This window comes from Camellia sinensis, chromosome 9 (genome assembly GCF_055761805.1).
Source record: "Camellia sinensis isolate YWXY chromosome 9, ASM5576180v1, whole genome shotgun sequence".
In the NCBI taxonomy this organism is placed as follows: Eukaryota; Viridiplantae; Streptophyta; class Magnoliopsida; order Ericales; family Theaceae; genus Camellia; species Camellia sinensis.
The window spans coordinates 162,008,650-162,023,314 of record NC_138969.1 but is presented as its reverse complement, the minus strand read 5'-3'; the positions used below and the strand labels follow the sequence as shown (position 1 = coordinate 162,023,314).

General features: G+C 39.7%; 1 protein-coding gene across 1 annotated transcript; it reads right to left on the bottom strand.

Annotated features, from left to right (window-relative positions):
* Positions 1 to 575: 575 nt before the first annotated feature.
* Positions 576 to 2,439, bottom strand: LOC145799866 (uncharacterized). Its single transcript, XM_082889502.1, has 2 exons — positions 1,865 to 2,439; positions 576 to 732 (listed from the first exon to the last, which is right to left on the bottom strand). Exons 1-2 carry the CDS (start codon positions 2,437 to 2,439, stop codon positions 576 to 578), a joined length of 732 nt encoding a protein of 243 aa, XP_082745628.1.
* Positions 2,440 to 14,665: the final 12,226 nt, after the last annotated feature.

Sequence of the window (14,665 nt, the reverse complement as noted above, 5' to 3'; positions counted from 1 at the left end):
AGCCGACATAGAGAACCATGTCCATCTGACCGAGATGAAAGCGATACGATTTGCCAATAAGTCGCTAATTCTGGTAATTCTGAATTTCACATATTCTGGTATTCCTTTAAACTTGCTGCTCGGTTAACATAACTTATTACATTTGTACTGTAAGCCGTGCAAAAGAACTAGATTGCCCATCAACGCGTGCTGGACTTGCGAAGAACAACTAAGGCGGCCATTGCAGACAACAAAGCCAAGGAAGCCGAGCTGAAAGAACTCTATGCAAAACTTGCCAATCTAAGCACCGATCGCAATCGTTTGGCCGAGCTCTTTAGCACTGCTGAAGAGGACAAACAAAAAGCTCTAACCAAGCGAAAGGACCGTTACTTGTGTGAGCTGGCCAACTAGAAAAGAAAAAGAATGCCGAGATCTAGGAATAGAAGACGAAGTTGGAGGACGCTGAAGACCGAGGTTACAAGGAGGGGGAAGAAGCCTACGTCCAGTAGTGCAAAGCAGCAGAAGATATTTTCTTCAAATGCGAGTGGAAGGCTGCGACTACTAAGCTCAGTCAGTGATATGACTCCAAAATTTTTCTAAACCCTCATCCTCACTTCATACCGAGCTACATGATCGGCTACGCTAACGCGGTCTAACAGAAGTTGCTTCAAGAGGGAGAGGAGGAAGAGGAGACCCTTGATCCAGTTAATGCCCCTCCCGTCAACACTGACCTCGGTCTTCATCTTTCCCCACCTGCTCAGGTGGATCTGTTCAACCAAACTGTGCCAAGCATGGTTGATAGGGTGCCTGTGACCAATCTAACCCAGGAAGCCGTTGCCGAAACCGCCTTGCCTAGCGGTGAAGTTCGAGGTGACCTGGACAACGACTTCGATGACTTGTTTGCTTGACCATGAAAATTGTTTTTTTTTTTTTTTTTTTAAATGAGATGTAACCGAACTATATGCCCCACCTTTTGTAATCACTTACTAATGAATAAAAGAAACTTTTTTATTCTTTTGGCTCGGTAAATTTTCTTTTTCCTATGTTGTTACATCCTCACTGTATTACTAGCTGGACTAGTTTAGCTCAGTTTTACCTTTATCTTGCCCACATTTTTCTGGCCGAGATACTCTATCTCGGCTGACGATCATCGTGGGCAAAACTATAAATTTCTTTAACCGAGGTTATTGCCTTGGTGAAGAAAAAGAAAAAGTTTGTCACACGCCAGGCCCCCTTTAGCCTAAATCCATAGCTCGGCTAAAGAGTGCAAAAAGAGTTGGTCAAACCAGCCAACCTTTCCGAGCTTAGATTATTATCTCGGCTTAAGGAAGAAAAAAGTGTTGGTCAAACCTGCCAGCCTTCCTGAGCCTAGATCCTTATCTCAGCTAGAGGAAGTAAAAAGTGTTGATCAAACCTGCCAACCTTCCTAAGCCTAGATCCTTATCTCGGCTAGAGGAAATAAAAAGTATTGGTCAAATCTACCAACCTTCCTGGGCCAAGATCCTTATCTTGGCTAGAGGAAGTAAAAAAGTGTTGGTCAAACCTGCCAACCTTCTTTAGTTACCCCCTAGTCGGGCTGTGTGTACGAACAATTTATACAAACAGGGGATAGAGTTTTCACCGAAAAAATGTCTACTTGTTTTATTGAAAAAGAAAAACTACAAATGTTTTAAGAAAGAGTTAAAAATAAAATATTTTGAGATTGGTCGTATTCCATAGCCGTGGAATAGCTCTGTCGTCCACATCTTCTAGGTGATATGCCTCTTTTCCTGCCAAGCCAATCACTCTGTACGATCCTTCCCAATTGGGTCCTAATTTGCCATCTCCAAGAACCAAAGTGTTGTCCATTACTTTGCGCAGTACCCAATCCCCAATCTTGAATTGCCTTGGGTGTATCGTTTTATTATATTTCCTGGACAACTCCTGTTGATATGAGACAATGTGCACCAATGCCCTTTCTGTTCTTTCTTCTGCCAGATCCAATTCTAGGGCTAGGGCCTTTCCATTCAAGTCTGAATCAAAATTTTCGCTTCTAATGGTGAGGAGGCCAACTTCTAGAGGGCTTACAACCTCCATGCCATAGGCCAAAGAAAAATGTGTATCGTCAGTTGACCACCGAGGTGTAGTTCGGTAGGTATATATGACATAGGGAAGCTCCTCAGCCCATTTGCCTTTTGTTTTTTTCAACCTCTTTTTCAGTCTGTCCAAGACTACTTTATTGGAAGTTTTAGCCTGGCCATTGGCTTGGGGGTGCACCGGCGTAGTGTTATAAAATTCTATCTTGTATTCTTTACAAAAACCTCTAAAGATTTTTCCATCAAACTGAGTACTGTTGTCAGATATGAAGGCATTGGGGATCCCAAACCGGGTTATGATGTTCTGCCAGACAAACTTCTTGACGTCTTTTTCTTTTATGGATGCGAGTGCTTCCGCTTCCACCCACTTTGTGAAGTAGTCCATTGCCGCAAGAAAAAACTTTCTGTTGCCTGGTGCGGTTGCGAGTGGTCCCACTATATCCAGGCCCCACATTGCAAAGGGCCAAGGGCTAGTCAAAGGTAGGAGTTCTCTGGTCGGTTGATGTATTTGATATGCGAACTTCTAACATTTCTCACACTTCTTGACATATTTCTCTGTGTCTGCTTGCATGTACGGCCACCAATACCCTTGGGAGACAACTTGGTAGGCTAGGGATCGCCCTCCTTGATGACTCCCACACACGCCTTCGTGAATTTCAAACAAAAATGCCTCGATCTTGCTGGGATAAACACACATCAAGTTTGATCCTGTGAAGGATTTCTTGTAAAACGCCTGGGATGGGGAAAGTCAAAATCGTTGTGATTTGGCGAGAATCTTGCTGGCTTCCTTATTTTCTTCAAGTAAAATGCTGTCTTTCAAAAACACTGTGATGGGGTCTATCTAGGAAGGACCTAGATCAGCGCAGCATGTTTTGGCCGTTTCTGGTTCTTCAATGCTTGGTCTTGGCAGGAAGTCTATTAACTACGGGTGTGGGATAGACGTATCTGCCACTGACGCGAAACCGGCCAGCTCATCTACTTTACTATTTTCCTCCCGATTGATTTAATCTATCCTCACCGCTTCAAATTTCATGATCTCATTTTTGACCAACTCTTGGTACTTAGCCATTTTTTCATCTTTTGCTTTGTAGTTGCCCGAAATTTGGTTGACTACAAGTTGGGAGTCACTGTATACCATTAGCTCGGTGGCCTTTATGCGAAATGCTGACTTCAAACTTACTAACAATGCTTTGTACTCCACCTCGTTGTTGGATGCTGGAAAACCAAGGTTGATTGCCTGTTTAATGGTCAAGCCATCTGGTGAGATGAGAACTATACCGAGTCCTACACCGCTCTATCTACGAAAAGCTTCCACATCTCTCCCACAAACAACTTCCAGCAAGTGAAGGGATCTGATGACGCTTTAGGATCAGGGGCGTCGCTGCCAATGTTATTTTCTTCTAAGTTGCTGGTCATTGTTATAATTTGGTCCTCACTGTCTGGTTGCCTTAGGACTAGATTTCCAGTCGGGTCTTTGCCTGTTGTACTGCAGGTTGCTTATTCTTCCCTTTTTATAAGGCTGAATGGTTTGTCATGCAGTTAAGTACCCTGTTGTAGGGGTCGCGCTATCCCTACGACACCTTCCCTTCTTTCCCCGGTTAAGTTGACGGGGCAAACCTGATGACTTCATAGGGCAAATTTGACTATGAAGTCCGTCAATACCTGTGCTTTTATAGCGATTCTTGGCCGAAACTTAATGTCGAACTGCCCTAGCTCCACTACCCATTTCAAAATTCGCCCTCTCAAATAAGGCTTTTAATGGGAAAGCTGTTAAAATAATTACAGTGTGGGCGTGGAAGTAGTGTGACAATTTTCTAGAAGCCATCATTAAAGCTAAGGCTAACTTCTCCAATGGTAGGTACCTTGTTTCGGCACCCAGCAATGTCTTGCTAACATAAAAAATAGGTAGGTGTTGTATTCCCTCAACTCGTATCAACACTGTACTAACTGCATGCTGGGAAACTGCTAGGTATAAAAAGAGTTCCTCTCCTGGTACTGGGGTTACTAACAACGGAGGAGAGGTCATGTACTCTATCAAGCTTTCCAGAGCGCGGTCGCACTTATCATCCCACTCAAACTTGGCCTTTAGTGCCTAAAAAAATGGTCGACACTTATCTGATGACCGACTGATTAATTGGTTTAGCACGACTGCTAAGCCAGTGAGATGCTGCACCTCCTTGACTGTGTTGGGCCTTTCGAGATCTTGAATGGCTCTGATCTAAGACGAATCGGCTTCTATACCTCGGTTGGTCACTAGAAAGCCAAGGAATTTTCTTGATCCCACACCAAATGCGCACTTGGATGCGTTTAGTTGCAGTCCGTGGGTCTTCAAAATTTGAAACATCTCAGCTAGGTCCTTGAGATGGTCCCCCTCATTCTTGCTTTTGACCACCATATCATCTATGTAAGCTTCCAGTGTTCTGCTTACCAACGGCTCAAACATTTTGGTGATTATCCGCTGGAATGTTGCCCCCGTATTTTTTAGGCCAAAGGGCATGACCTTATAGCAATATAATCTCCAGGGTGTTGTAAACGACGTGACCTCCTGGTCCGGTTCATACATAGCGATCTGATGGTAACCGCGATATGCATCAAGAAAGCTAAGTTGGTTATGTCCTGCAGTTAGGTCCACCAGTTAGTTTATTCGTGGTAGAGGAAAGTTGTTTTTCGGGCACATTTTGTTAACTGTCTTGTAGTCCACACAAAAGCTCCATTTGCTGTTCTTTTTTGGCACCATTACCGTGTTGGAAATCCACCTAGGATAGTGTATTTCTCTTATTGCCCCTGTTTCCAATAGGTTTCCTACTTCTTCTGCCACTATCTCTGCGTAGTGGAGTGTCAATCAGCGAGTTCGCTGTATAATTGGTCTAGTGGTTGGATGGACATTGAGTTGATGGCAGATGAAGTTAGGGTCAATGCCATGCATGTTATACGGCGTCCAGACAAATACTTCGATGTTAGAGGTCAAAAATTTCATGATCTCTATTCCCTCGGTGTTGGACAGAGCCGAGCCGAGCAAAATGAACCTCTCTGGGTTTTCTTATCTACCCATACCTCCACCAAGTCTTCCACTGCGTTCTGTTTGGTTGCCTTGCCGACGTTTGCGAATAACTCGTTGTTTTTTGATTCCTCAACCATTTACACGAACCCTTTTGTAGCCCGGCTGCCGTTTATTGTTACGAAGCACTGCTTGGACATGATTTGGTCTCCCAAGACCTCTTCAATCATTTCGGCTTCGTTGGGGAACCGTAACACTTGGTGGTAGGTTGATGCTTTTGCTCGCATGGCACGCAACCATACTCTTCCCAAGATTATGTTGTAAGTGGATGGGACTTTCAATACCCAAAATTCCACTTGTTTTGTCATTGTTCCTGCTTTGACTGGCAAGATTATCTTGCCCACTAGCCATTTTGGCATCGAGTTGAAGCCGACCAGAGGGGATGTCGTGGGTGCTAGATTTTTGTCCTCTAACTTGAGTTGCTTGAAGGTCTCATAGTACATTATCTCGCATGAACTGCCTTGGTCAATCAGGATCCGTTTGATGTCGAAATTCATGATGCACAAAGTCACCACTAGTGCGTCATTGTGAGGGCTTAGTAACCTTGCTAAGTCCTTGTCAGAAAAGGTGATGACGTTTGTAGCCTCTGTTTTTTCTTTTTCCATAGTAGGTTGTGCACTTAGTACCTCTCTCATGTGCTCAGCTTTTTTGATCATCCCTCTGAGTTCATATACTCGTTCGGGCTCGATGATTCCATGTATCACATTGATTACACCTTGGGGTGGACCGTCAACTGGCGTTCTATCTGGCATGTTGCGGTCCTGGGGGGCTGTCTGTGCTCCCCCCTCAATATATTGGTCCAGGTGGCCTGCGACCACTAACTAATCCAGATGTTGCCTTAAAGGCATATAGTTTTCAGTTCAGTGTCACTTTTCATCATGGAAGGTGCAACGGTACCTATCGTCGTAGCCTCTCTACATTTTCTCCTAACTTGGCTGGCTGCCGAACGAAGGGTTCGTCGCGTATCTCGTTAAGAATTTGGTAGATAGGTTTATTGAACACTGTAGTGATGGCGGTTTGGACTCTCAACTTCCTCACTTGGGAGTCTTCTTGCCTGCCCCTACCATTTTTGTTCAGTCGTTCTTCCTGGCTGACCGTGTTAACTTTTCTTGCAAGTTTTCTGTCTGACATCGCTATTGTATCAGATTTTACTCTGGCATGAACGCCATCTTCTTCTACCCGGATGTGCTGATGCACTCTTTCCATTAGGGTCTCCATTATGAGATGTGACATCATCGTTATTGAATCCCTTAAGTTATTGCTTGCCGGCATACCCCGTTTATACTGTGCGATAACGAGGTTTGTGGGGCAATCTCTAATTTGATTAAAAGTCTCCCAATACCGGTTGTTGTAAGACTTCAATGTTTTTTTCTCGCCCATGTCTATGGAGAGCAGCTGGTCAATCTCCACCGGTGTCTTGGTGTTTGTTCTGAATCTGGTCACAAATGCCTCCGCAAGTTGCGCCCATGAAGCTATGCTGCCTTCTAGCTACCTATCAAACCATGCCAAACCTAGGTCACCTAGGCTAGAAGGAAACATGATACACATTAGTGCCTCGTTTTGTCAATATATAGCCATAACCTGGCGAAAGTGGCTGAAGTGCATATAGAGGTCCGACTTCCCCTCATAAGTTGTGAATTTAGGTTGATGGAAGCCTAAGGGTAATGATGCGTTCTCAATCGCCGAAACGAACGATGAGCTTTGCAACCTTGCTAACATTTTGTCTGCTGGTTCGTAAGCAAGGCATGGTACTGGCATCCTGACCTCAACACTCCCATGTGTCCTAGAAGTCAACCGTTGTAGAACTGAGACCCTCCGAGGGTCCTGGGTGTCCTCCCTTCTTCGAGCCCTTTCCTCTAGTACTGTTCGCAAGTCTGCTGATGTAGGCAACTCTGTGTGTCTAGGTGCCATTTGGTGCGAATGTGAGGGCCAATAACTGCTTCCCTCAATCCAAGACTTTTCAGTCCTCATTCTTACAGACCTGGAGAAACGAGTCCTGGAAGTCCTTGATTGTGTGTCGCCTGTCCTGAGGCTTCTATTTTCAGCTTGTGACGGTGTGACTTGCCTGTCACGATCTTCTGGGTGGCAAGAGTGCGTGTTGCCTTTGCGCCACTCTTCTTCTGCCATCCCTTTGCCTTTTATCTGGCGCTTCATCGTCTCTATGTCTGCCGCCATTTTTCTTATCAATTCGTCTTGCTCCCTTACGCAATCCTCCAGAACCTGAGGATCCATCATCCGCTTTTACCTGTCAGAGCTCTGAGAGTGACAAGGACTTGAGCCCCGTTTTTCTCATGTGTCTCTCCATGGGTTCCGTTGTTGGGGATCTAATTCTGTCATGGGCGGGATAAAAGGTAAACCTTCGCGCCTCCGCTCCCTTCCAGGGTTTTGCCTATCAATAGCAGAATGTGGCAAGTCTTCATTATGCGCCATTGATTTTAATTGAAAAGGAAACTCAATCAAAAGGTTTTGTTCTCTCTGTGTTTTCCACAGACAGCGCCAATTGTACGAGCACGAAATAATCTTCTCATATAATCCTGTTAATCAAGTTTGCACTCCCTCAAACGTCGTCACTTTACTACCTGAAAACACAAATGTGAGTTAGCCGGCGGGTGTATGCCGAAAACCTCTTCGATGCCTAAGTCAGCAAAATAGACAATAGACACAAAAACTCTGTATATTTCTGAATAAGAATTGTCATATCTGTGCATAGGTCCAGTCATGAGCTTTTATAGATTCCGTCTGACCCAATTCTAGAAGGACTCCAACTTTCCTTAACAAAGTCCTCCTGGGAATCACACACCTAGGATAATGCCTATCCTTAAGACACCCTTTTCATTGCCAATCAAACGAGATGGGTTCAACCTTTTTACCTCGGTTTGTATCATACTCTACCGAACCAACACGTCCGCAATGTTTTAGTCAGCACCGAGGTAAACTTTGCTGCAGGATGGCGTCCTGCAGAGCTACTTTTAGCCCAGTCCGTTTCCCTACTAACACCTCGACCCTCTACGGGGTTTAGCGTTGGATAGCTAGGTCAAAGCCCTAGCAACCTACTATTGGCTAGCTTGGTGCCTAAACGGTCCAAGACCGAGCTATCCAAATACTGGCCACAAAAACCTGAAGCTCGGCCCAATGGACCTAGCGCGGTCCAATTTAATCACATAAATTACTTTCTCAGTAACATATCAATGTACTTGAAAATTATCATTGAGGCCATAGTCCATTTGAAAATTATGTGTTGCCACAATTTTGCATCATTATCTTCATTGCCTACATGACAATATTAGTAAGCCTCACATCTCTAGTCGTATAATTCTTAGTCGTTCAATTTATACTAGACAATTGCAACATATGAAATTACATATCTAGCTATTTAAAATAAGAGTAAATTATAAATACATCTTTCGAGATTTGCTTGAAATACGAATTGCCTCTGTAGTTTGAAAAATTACAAATGCCTCCCTGTCAGAATTTTTTATTTAATAGAATTAATTAAAAAAGTAAAACTTTTAACTGTGCACCTATACAATAATAAACTTATCTGAATTATTAATTGAAATAAAATTTTAATATTATTAAAAACTATTAATTAATTGGATGATTTATTAATAAGAGGATCCATTTGTTATAAAATTAGAAACCTTAAGAAGTATAATATAATATTTAAAATTACATAAATCATTTATAATTTAAGTAAATTTTAAAGAGTGTATTTGTAATTTTTCTTAAAATAAAATAGATAACATGTAGCAATTCTGACCTCTAATCCATATGATCACATGGGAAAGAGAAAAAACAGAAAAATAAATATGAACTTTGAAACAAAAATTTAGGTGCCCTTGTTTAGAAGAAAATTCAATCCTCCAACAAAAAAAGCAAAGATATGACATGAAATCCACGATAAGGATCAAACCAATAAATAATAAAAAAAAACATCATGACCAATAAAATTTGACAATCGTGAAAATAAATAGTACACCAAATGTGAAAAGTCCTTTCTATACATCACAAACGACAATTTTTTTGTGATTTTTATCATGAGCTATTTTTACATTTCACATTATTATAAATAAGATTATAAATGAATAAAGAGGAGCTGCGCTTTGTAATGTTTGAATTTGACTTATTTGTTTACCAAATTGGAAAATTATTCAAACTTGAGTTCAGCCAAGCACCTTAATACTAAGCCTTCGTTTGGGAAGTGGGTTGGTTTTTTGGTTTTTAATTTTTTGACTATTTTAGCCTGGGTTATTTTAGCCTGGTTGGGAAAAGGCTTTTTGATTTTTTTAGTTTTTTTTGTGAGAGATGATTGTAATGATTATGGGTTGAATTTGATGTTTTGTTTTTTGTGGCTAAAATAATCTATTTTGATTTTTGTGACTATTTTAGCCAAAAAAGCCTGACTTTTTTCTTCCCAAACGGTGCCTAATAATGCTCAAACTTGACTTGAAACTCAATAATAAGAAAAAAATTCAACCCGATAGTCAAGCTTGATCAATTTGCATATATATATATATATATAACATATTTTACATTATCTAATATAAAAATAATATATTTTTATTATTTAAATAAATAATAATAAATGAGTGGAATTAGTTATAACTCAAGCTTAGCTTGTTTATTAAAAAAAGTTTAAAAATTTAATTTGAACTCATTTATATACCTAACGAATCGAGTCAAATCATATCTTTACCAAGTTAAATCGAGCCTAACTAAACCGTAATTATCGACATCAATTAGAACAGGACATAAAACACTTCTTACCCACAAAAATCATGGACTCCACACTATCAACATGATGCAAGGTTGAATTATTTGTAAGTAGAAAGTGTTTTAGGTGGATCTCTCACACTTTTTATGAATTGAAAATGTTTTATAGTCATTTAATTCACTAAACTTCATTCTTTTACATTCCTTCCCCTACATCAATTTCATCCACAATTGCTTTGTAAAATTCAGAACAAAAACAAAGCAAGGGTTTGGCATTACAAACCCTACCTCTTCCATCTCCACTACAGATGATAAAGATAAGATTGGAGAGTCTATGAGATAAACAACTTGATCAAACTTGAATATATATATATATATATATATATGTAACTATTGATTAGAATAGACCCCTTAATCTCTTGTCCCCTAAACTTTAAGAAACCCATGTTCTACCAATCCTTTTCCTCCAAATATCTTTATCACTGTCCAATCTGTTCTCCTTGTCTACTACCCAGGGAAGGGAATGTCATTAGATAACTAGGCTGGGGGTCTTACACGTGGCAGCTCATAGACAATACAAAGAGAGGATCAAATTTAATTGAACCTTTATGTGCTTGGCAAATTATATTAGGAAAATTGTAATGGCATCTCCAAATCCATTGCTATTGCGAGTTGTTAAATTACAAAAACAATTAATAAAGTATTTGTTGTTGTTGTTTTTTCTAATGATAAAAAGTTATATGTTAGTGTTAGTAATGAGCGTCCATGTGGCATGACCATTTGAATTTGAATTTAAACCTTATCCAAATAGATTTTGAAATTGAATTCAAACTTATTTAGGATAACTACTCAGGATACATATATTATCTCTATTAACTGAGATGTATAGATAATAATAACACATTATATATCTGGTATACGGGTTATGAGTGATTATGAGAGAAACAACGTATGATCTGAGTTTTACCCATATACTGACTCTTTCCCAAAAACAACGATCAAGTCATTTGCACTGTGATTTGTGTGGGTGATATTCATTCTGTAATATCACTTCACTGCTGGGTTGGTTCATCTAAAGATTTTGGAAGCACGTGATTTACCCACGAGGTTCTATCATCTAAAGGTATGATCTAAATATTTTATCCGCTGCGTTTTTATACTATGATTTACATTGGTATCAGAGCCATAAATATGTGTATATTTTTTATATAAATATATATACATGATATATGCATGAATATTAATGGAGGAGGAAGATGAAGTGCACGGTTTTTTTTTTTTTTTTGCATTTTAACTCCATTAGATTGAGAGAGTGATATACCTCAATTTTATGTTGTTTAAATGTCATTTTTAATGCCATAAATGTTTTTATTGTGAAAAATGGAGTCCGACAGTACAAAAATCGGACCAGAAAACATCCGGGAAGGCAGCGCGTGTGATTCACGCGCTGTATGACGCCGCCCAACAGCACTACGCGCCACCACGCGCTTTCACGCGCTGAGACGCGCTAGGCGCGCTTCCCACGCGCAAGCTGTCCCCTCCCTTCCACGCGCGCGCGTTAGCCATGCCGCTTCGAGCCGCGCCACGTGCGCAGCCACGCGCGCGCCGTGCGCTGCGCCGCTTTGAGCCGACTCGCGCCGAGTTGCGCTAAGCGGCGGCGAGCCGAGCCGAGCAGTTTTTCCGCGCTGGCTTGGCTCTAAGGCTCTGTTTGTTTTTTTTTAATTATGAATTGCGTTAATTGGCCATAATTTATTCGTTATAGCTTTGTTTTAAGCATGGTTGGTACCATTAGACTTAGAATTAAATTTTATATCTTCTGTAAAATTGTGAAAATTTTATGAAAATAAAAAATATTTTTCCTAAAATAATAATGCATTATTTTTGCTTTAAAATGCATCTGGTGTTGCATGATTAAGTTTCTGGGGCTGAATTTTTTTATTGTAGACTATTGATGTAGTTTACTATTTACTGATATAGTTATAGCATTTTATCAGATTCTGGAATATTTATTTCTGATTTCATGTGTATTTATTAGTTATTTAAAATTCCAGAAAATACCAGAAAATTCCAGAAAATTTTAGTATGATATACTTTCTGTTATGGCATAATTTGAATATTAAATACAGCATATTTTTTTTAGTTTGTAATATGTTGTAATTAGAGGAGCATGATTATTTATTTATTTATTAGAATTCCATTATTAAATGAATATAGCATGAGTTATTTGTAAATTTACATTAAGATGCTATTGCATGGAATTTATTATGCTTTGTATATGCCATAGTCAGTGGGAGGTTATTCGGTTGAGAGAAATCTTTGTAGATTAACTCCCGAAAACCAATATTTTGCGCATAAATTAAATTAAATTTTGGATAATTGTCACCTGTGGCGTAAGAGATGATTACGAGCATAGCGGATTTTCGATCTTGCGACTTGTGTAATATTGTCACTATTTAATTTAGATTTTTGCGGCAAAATTATATTATGCTAATCAAATTAATCCTAATGCGAATTTGTCTCTAAATTGATTTAGCTTATAGAAGTTAATTTGGTTGACCTAGACTTAGTAGAGATGTTCAAATGTGAACAAACTAATCCCATTCTTTAGATGAGCAAAAGTCTTGGAGACTTTAGGTCAAACCTTAATTGACCCAAAGTAAGGAAACATGACTCAAAGTCGCCGTGGTTTTGTTGCCTTGTTTGGCACAATAAAAACTAATGTGTGCGCTATGGTTAGCGGCACGCTACATAGTTTTGGTTGGCGAGTTTTGGAGTTATGAAATTAGTAAGCCCTCAATAGATCTGTATATGATCTTGACTATTGAGCTGTGCGGATTGACTTTGTAATTTGACTTGTAAATAATGTTACATCATTGGATGAAGTAACATTCAAGAGTCACGTCATCCAAGAAATGAGAGCTTAAATAAATTAGTCATTAAGTGTAAGACGAGTAGCCAGTATGAGCAGCATTTTGCTCTCTACTTAATTATTGGGAGTGGATGGAGCAAAATTTCATGCACTATAATAGTGTGCGTTGAAGTATCACTTGAAGATTAAAAGATTAGCGCTTAGTAGCAGCAAAATCTATTAACACTAAGTGAAAAGATTAGCGCCAAGTGGTTGCAAAATCTATTAGCATTGCTAACTTGTCTAAGTCTGGACACTTTGTTTCCACACTTAAGTGTGAGACATGAATGAGGTGCTTCTTTGTGTGATTCCTTTACTAGGCTAACGTTTTGAATAACATTTACCACTAAGCGCAAACGTTGCAGCATAGTAATGAAAAGGTCAAGGCCGACAAGGTTGTTATGACTCTAAGAATTTGACGCATGGCTCGTGAGAGCAAGAGCATTGTGTTGAATTAGACTCTTTAGCCTAATTCGCGCTTAAGTTTTTTCAGGAGCTGTCATAGTTGATAGCTTATTCTCTCCTTCTTGTGGATAGTAGAATTAATTGCAAGTAACTATGAAGCGAGAAACAGAGATGGCAAGAGAAGTATCGTCACCTTTCAACTAGATGCATTAAAGTGTATGGAGAATAAAACTGATTTGAAGGTGCAGAGGATTAGCACTTACTAGTTAAATTTGCGACTTAGGCGCACTTAATATTTCCATGACATCCTTTTATGATCTAGTGAATATGAATTAGTCATGAGTCATCACCTAGTTGGGCCTAAACCTTTTAAACTTATCTTCGAGAACTCACACATTAAGATGATTGTAATTAGTTTATGACATTGGTCATGAACCGGTGGCTTATTATACTTAATCACATTAATGAGATGATGACACGATGGTTTGAGTAGGCCTTCTCGGGCCCACTCACTTATGACATCTTGTTCTCATGTGAATGTGTAACTTTGTTCGCAATGGTTGCGCACAAGTAAATAGGAAAGCCATAGAAGGTCATTTGAATTGGCGCATTTAGTCCACTATGATCTTTGTGACTAGATATGTGTAAGGGTATGATAGCTAAGCCTCAATCTCGACACATTTATAGATTACGATACGCAGCTGAGTCAAGACTATTTGATCTCCCATAAGTCAAACGTTTTGAGATGATTTTTTTGACATTGCACATATGAGGTTGAGATCAATTAGATAACAGCTTTTGTGCTTTTAGTTTTGACCAAGGTGGCGAGTATCTATTTGAGTTATTTTAGGAAACTCTGTGAAGAGAAATGGATGCTTAGAAAATTGATTATTCCTAGTACTTAACAACACAATGGTGTAGTAGAGATAAGGAATTAAATATTGTTAATGTTAGGTGGATAATGGCGCAAAAGTGTTTCCCAAATTGGGAATTGCACTAATTTGTTGCCTATATCCCTAACTAAGTGCCCTCCATATCAGATTTTACACTCCATTTGAGTAATGAGTTAGCAGAAAGCCATCTATGGGCGATCTGTAACCGTTAAGCAGCTTATCTTTATTTTACTTCTCATAAGATTGCGAAGTTAAGACCTAAGATTCTATAGCGCTTTATTGTACGCTGTCTTGTAAACACAAAGGGTTATGTGGCGCATTATTGTATGCTGTCATGTAAACCCCTCTGGGTCATGTGCATATAGGTAAGCAGCTTTATGGTAGTGTAACTAAGTCACATAAAGTTTTCTTAGTAAAGGTGACGTGAATAGAGTTTTAGAACTCTATAAGACAAAGAATTCTAAGCATAACGCTTTTATGTAGCCTAGTTGAGAATGGAAAGAAATCTCCAATATTCTAGGGACAGTGGGAGCGATGTGCCTACTAATGGATTACTCCATTAGAGAAGAATACTCTATATTCTTAATTGCGTGGTAGCAAATGTGAAAATTTTCCACGTCATCACTGGGTGATT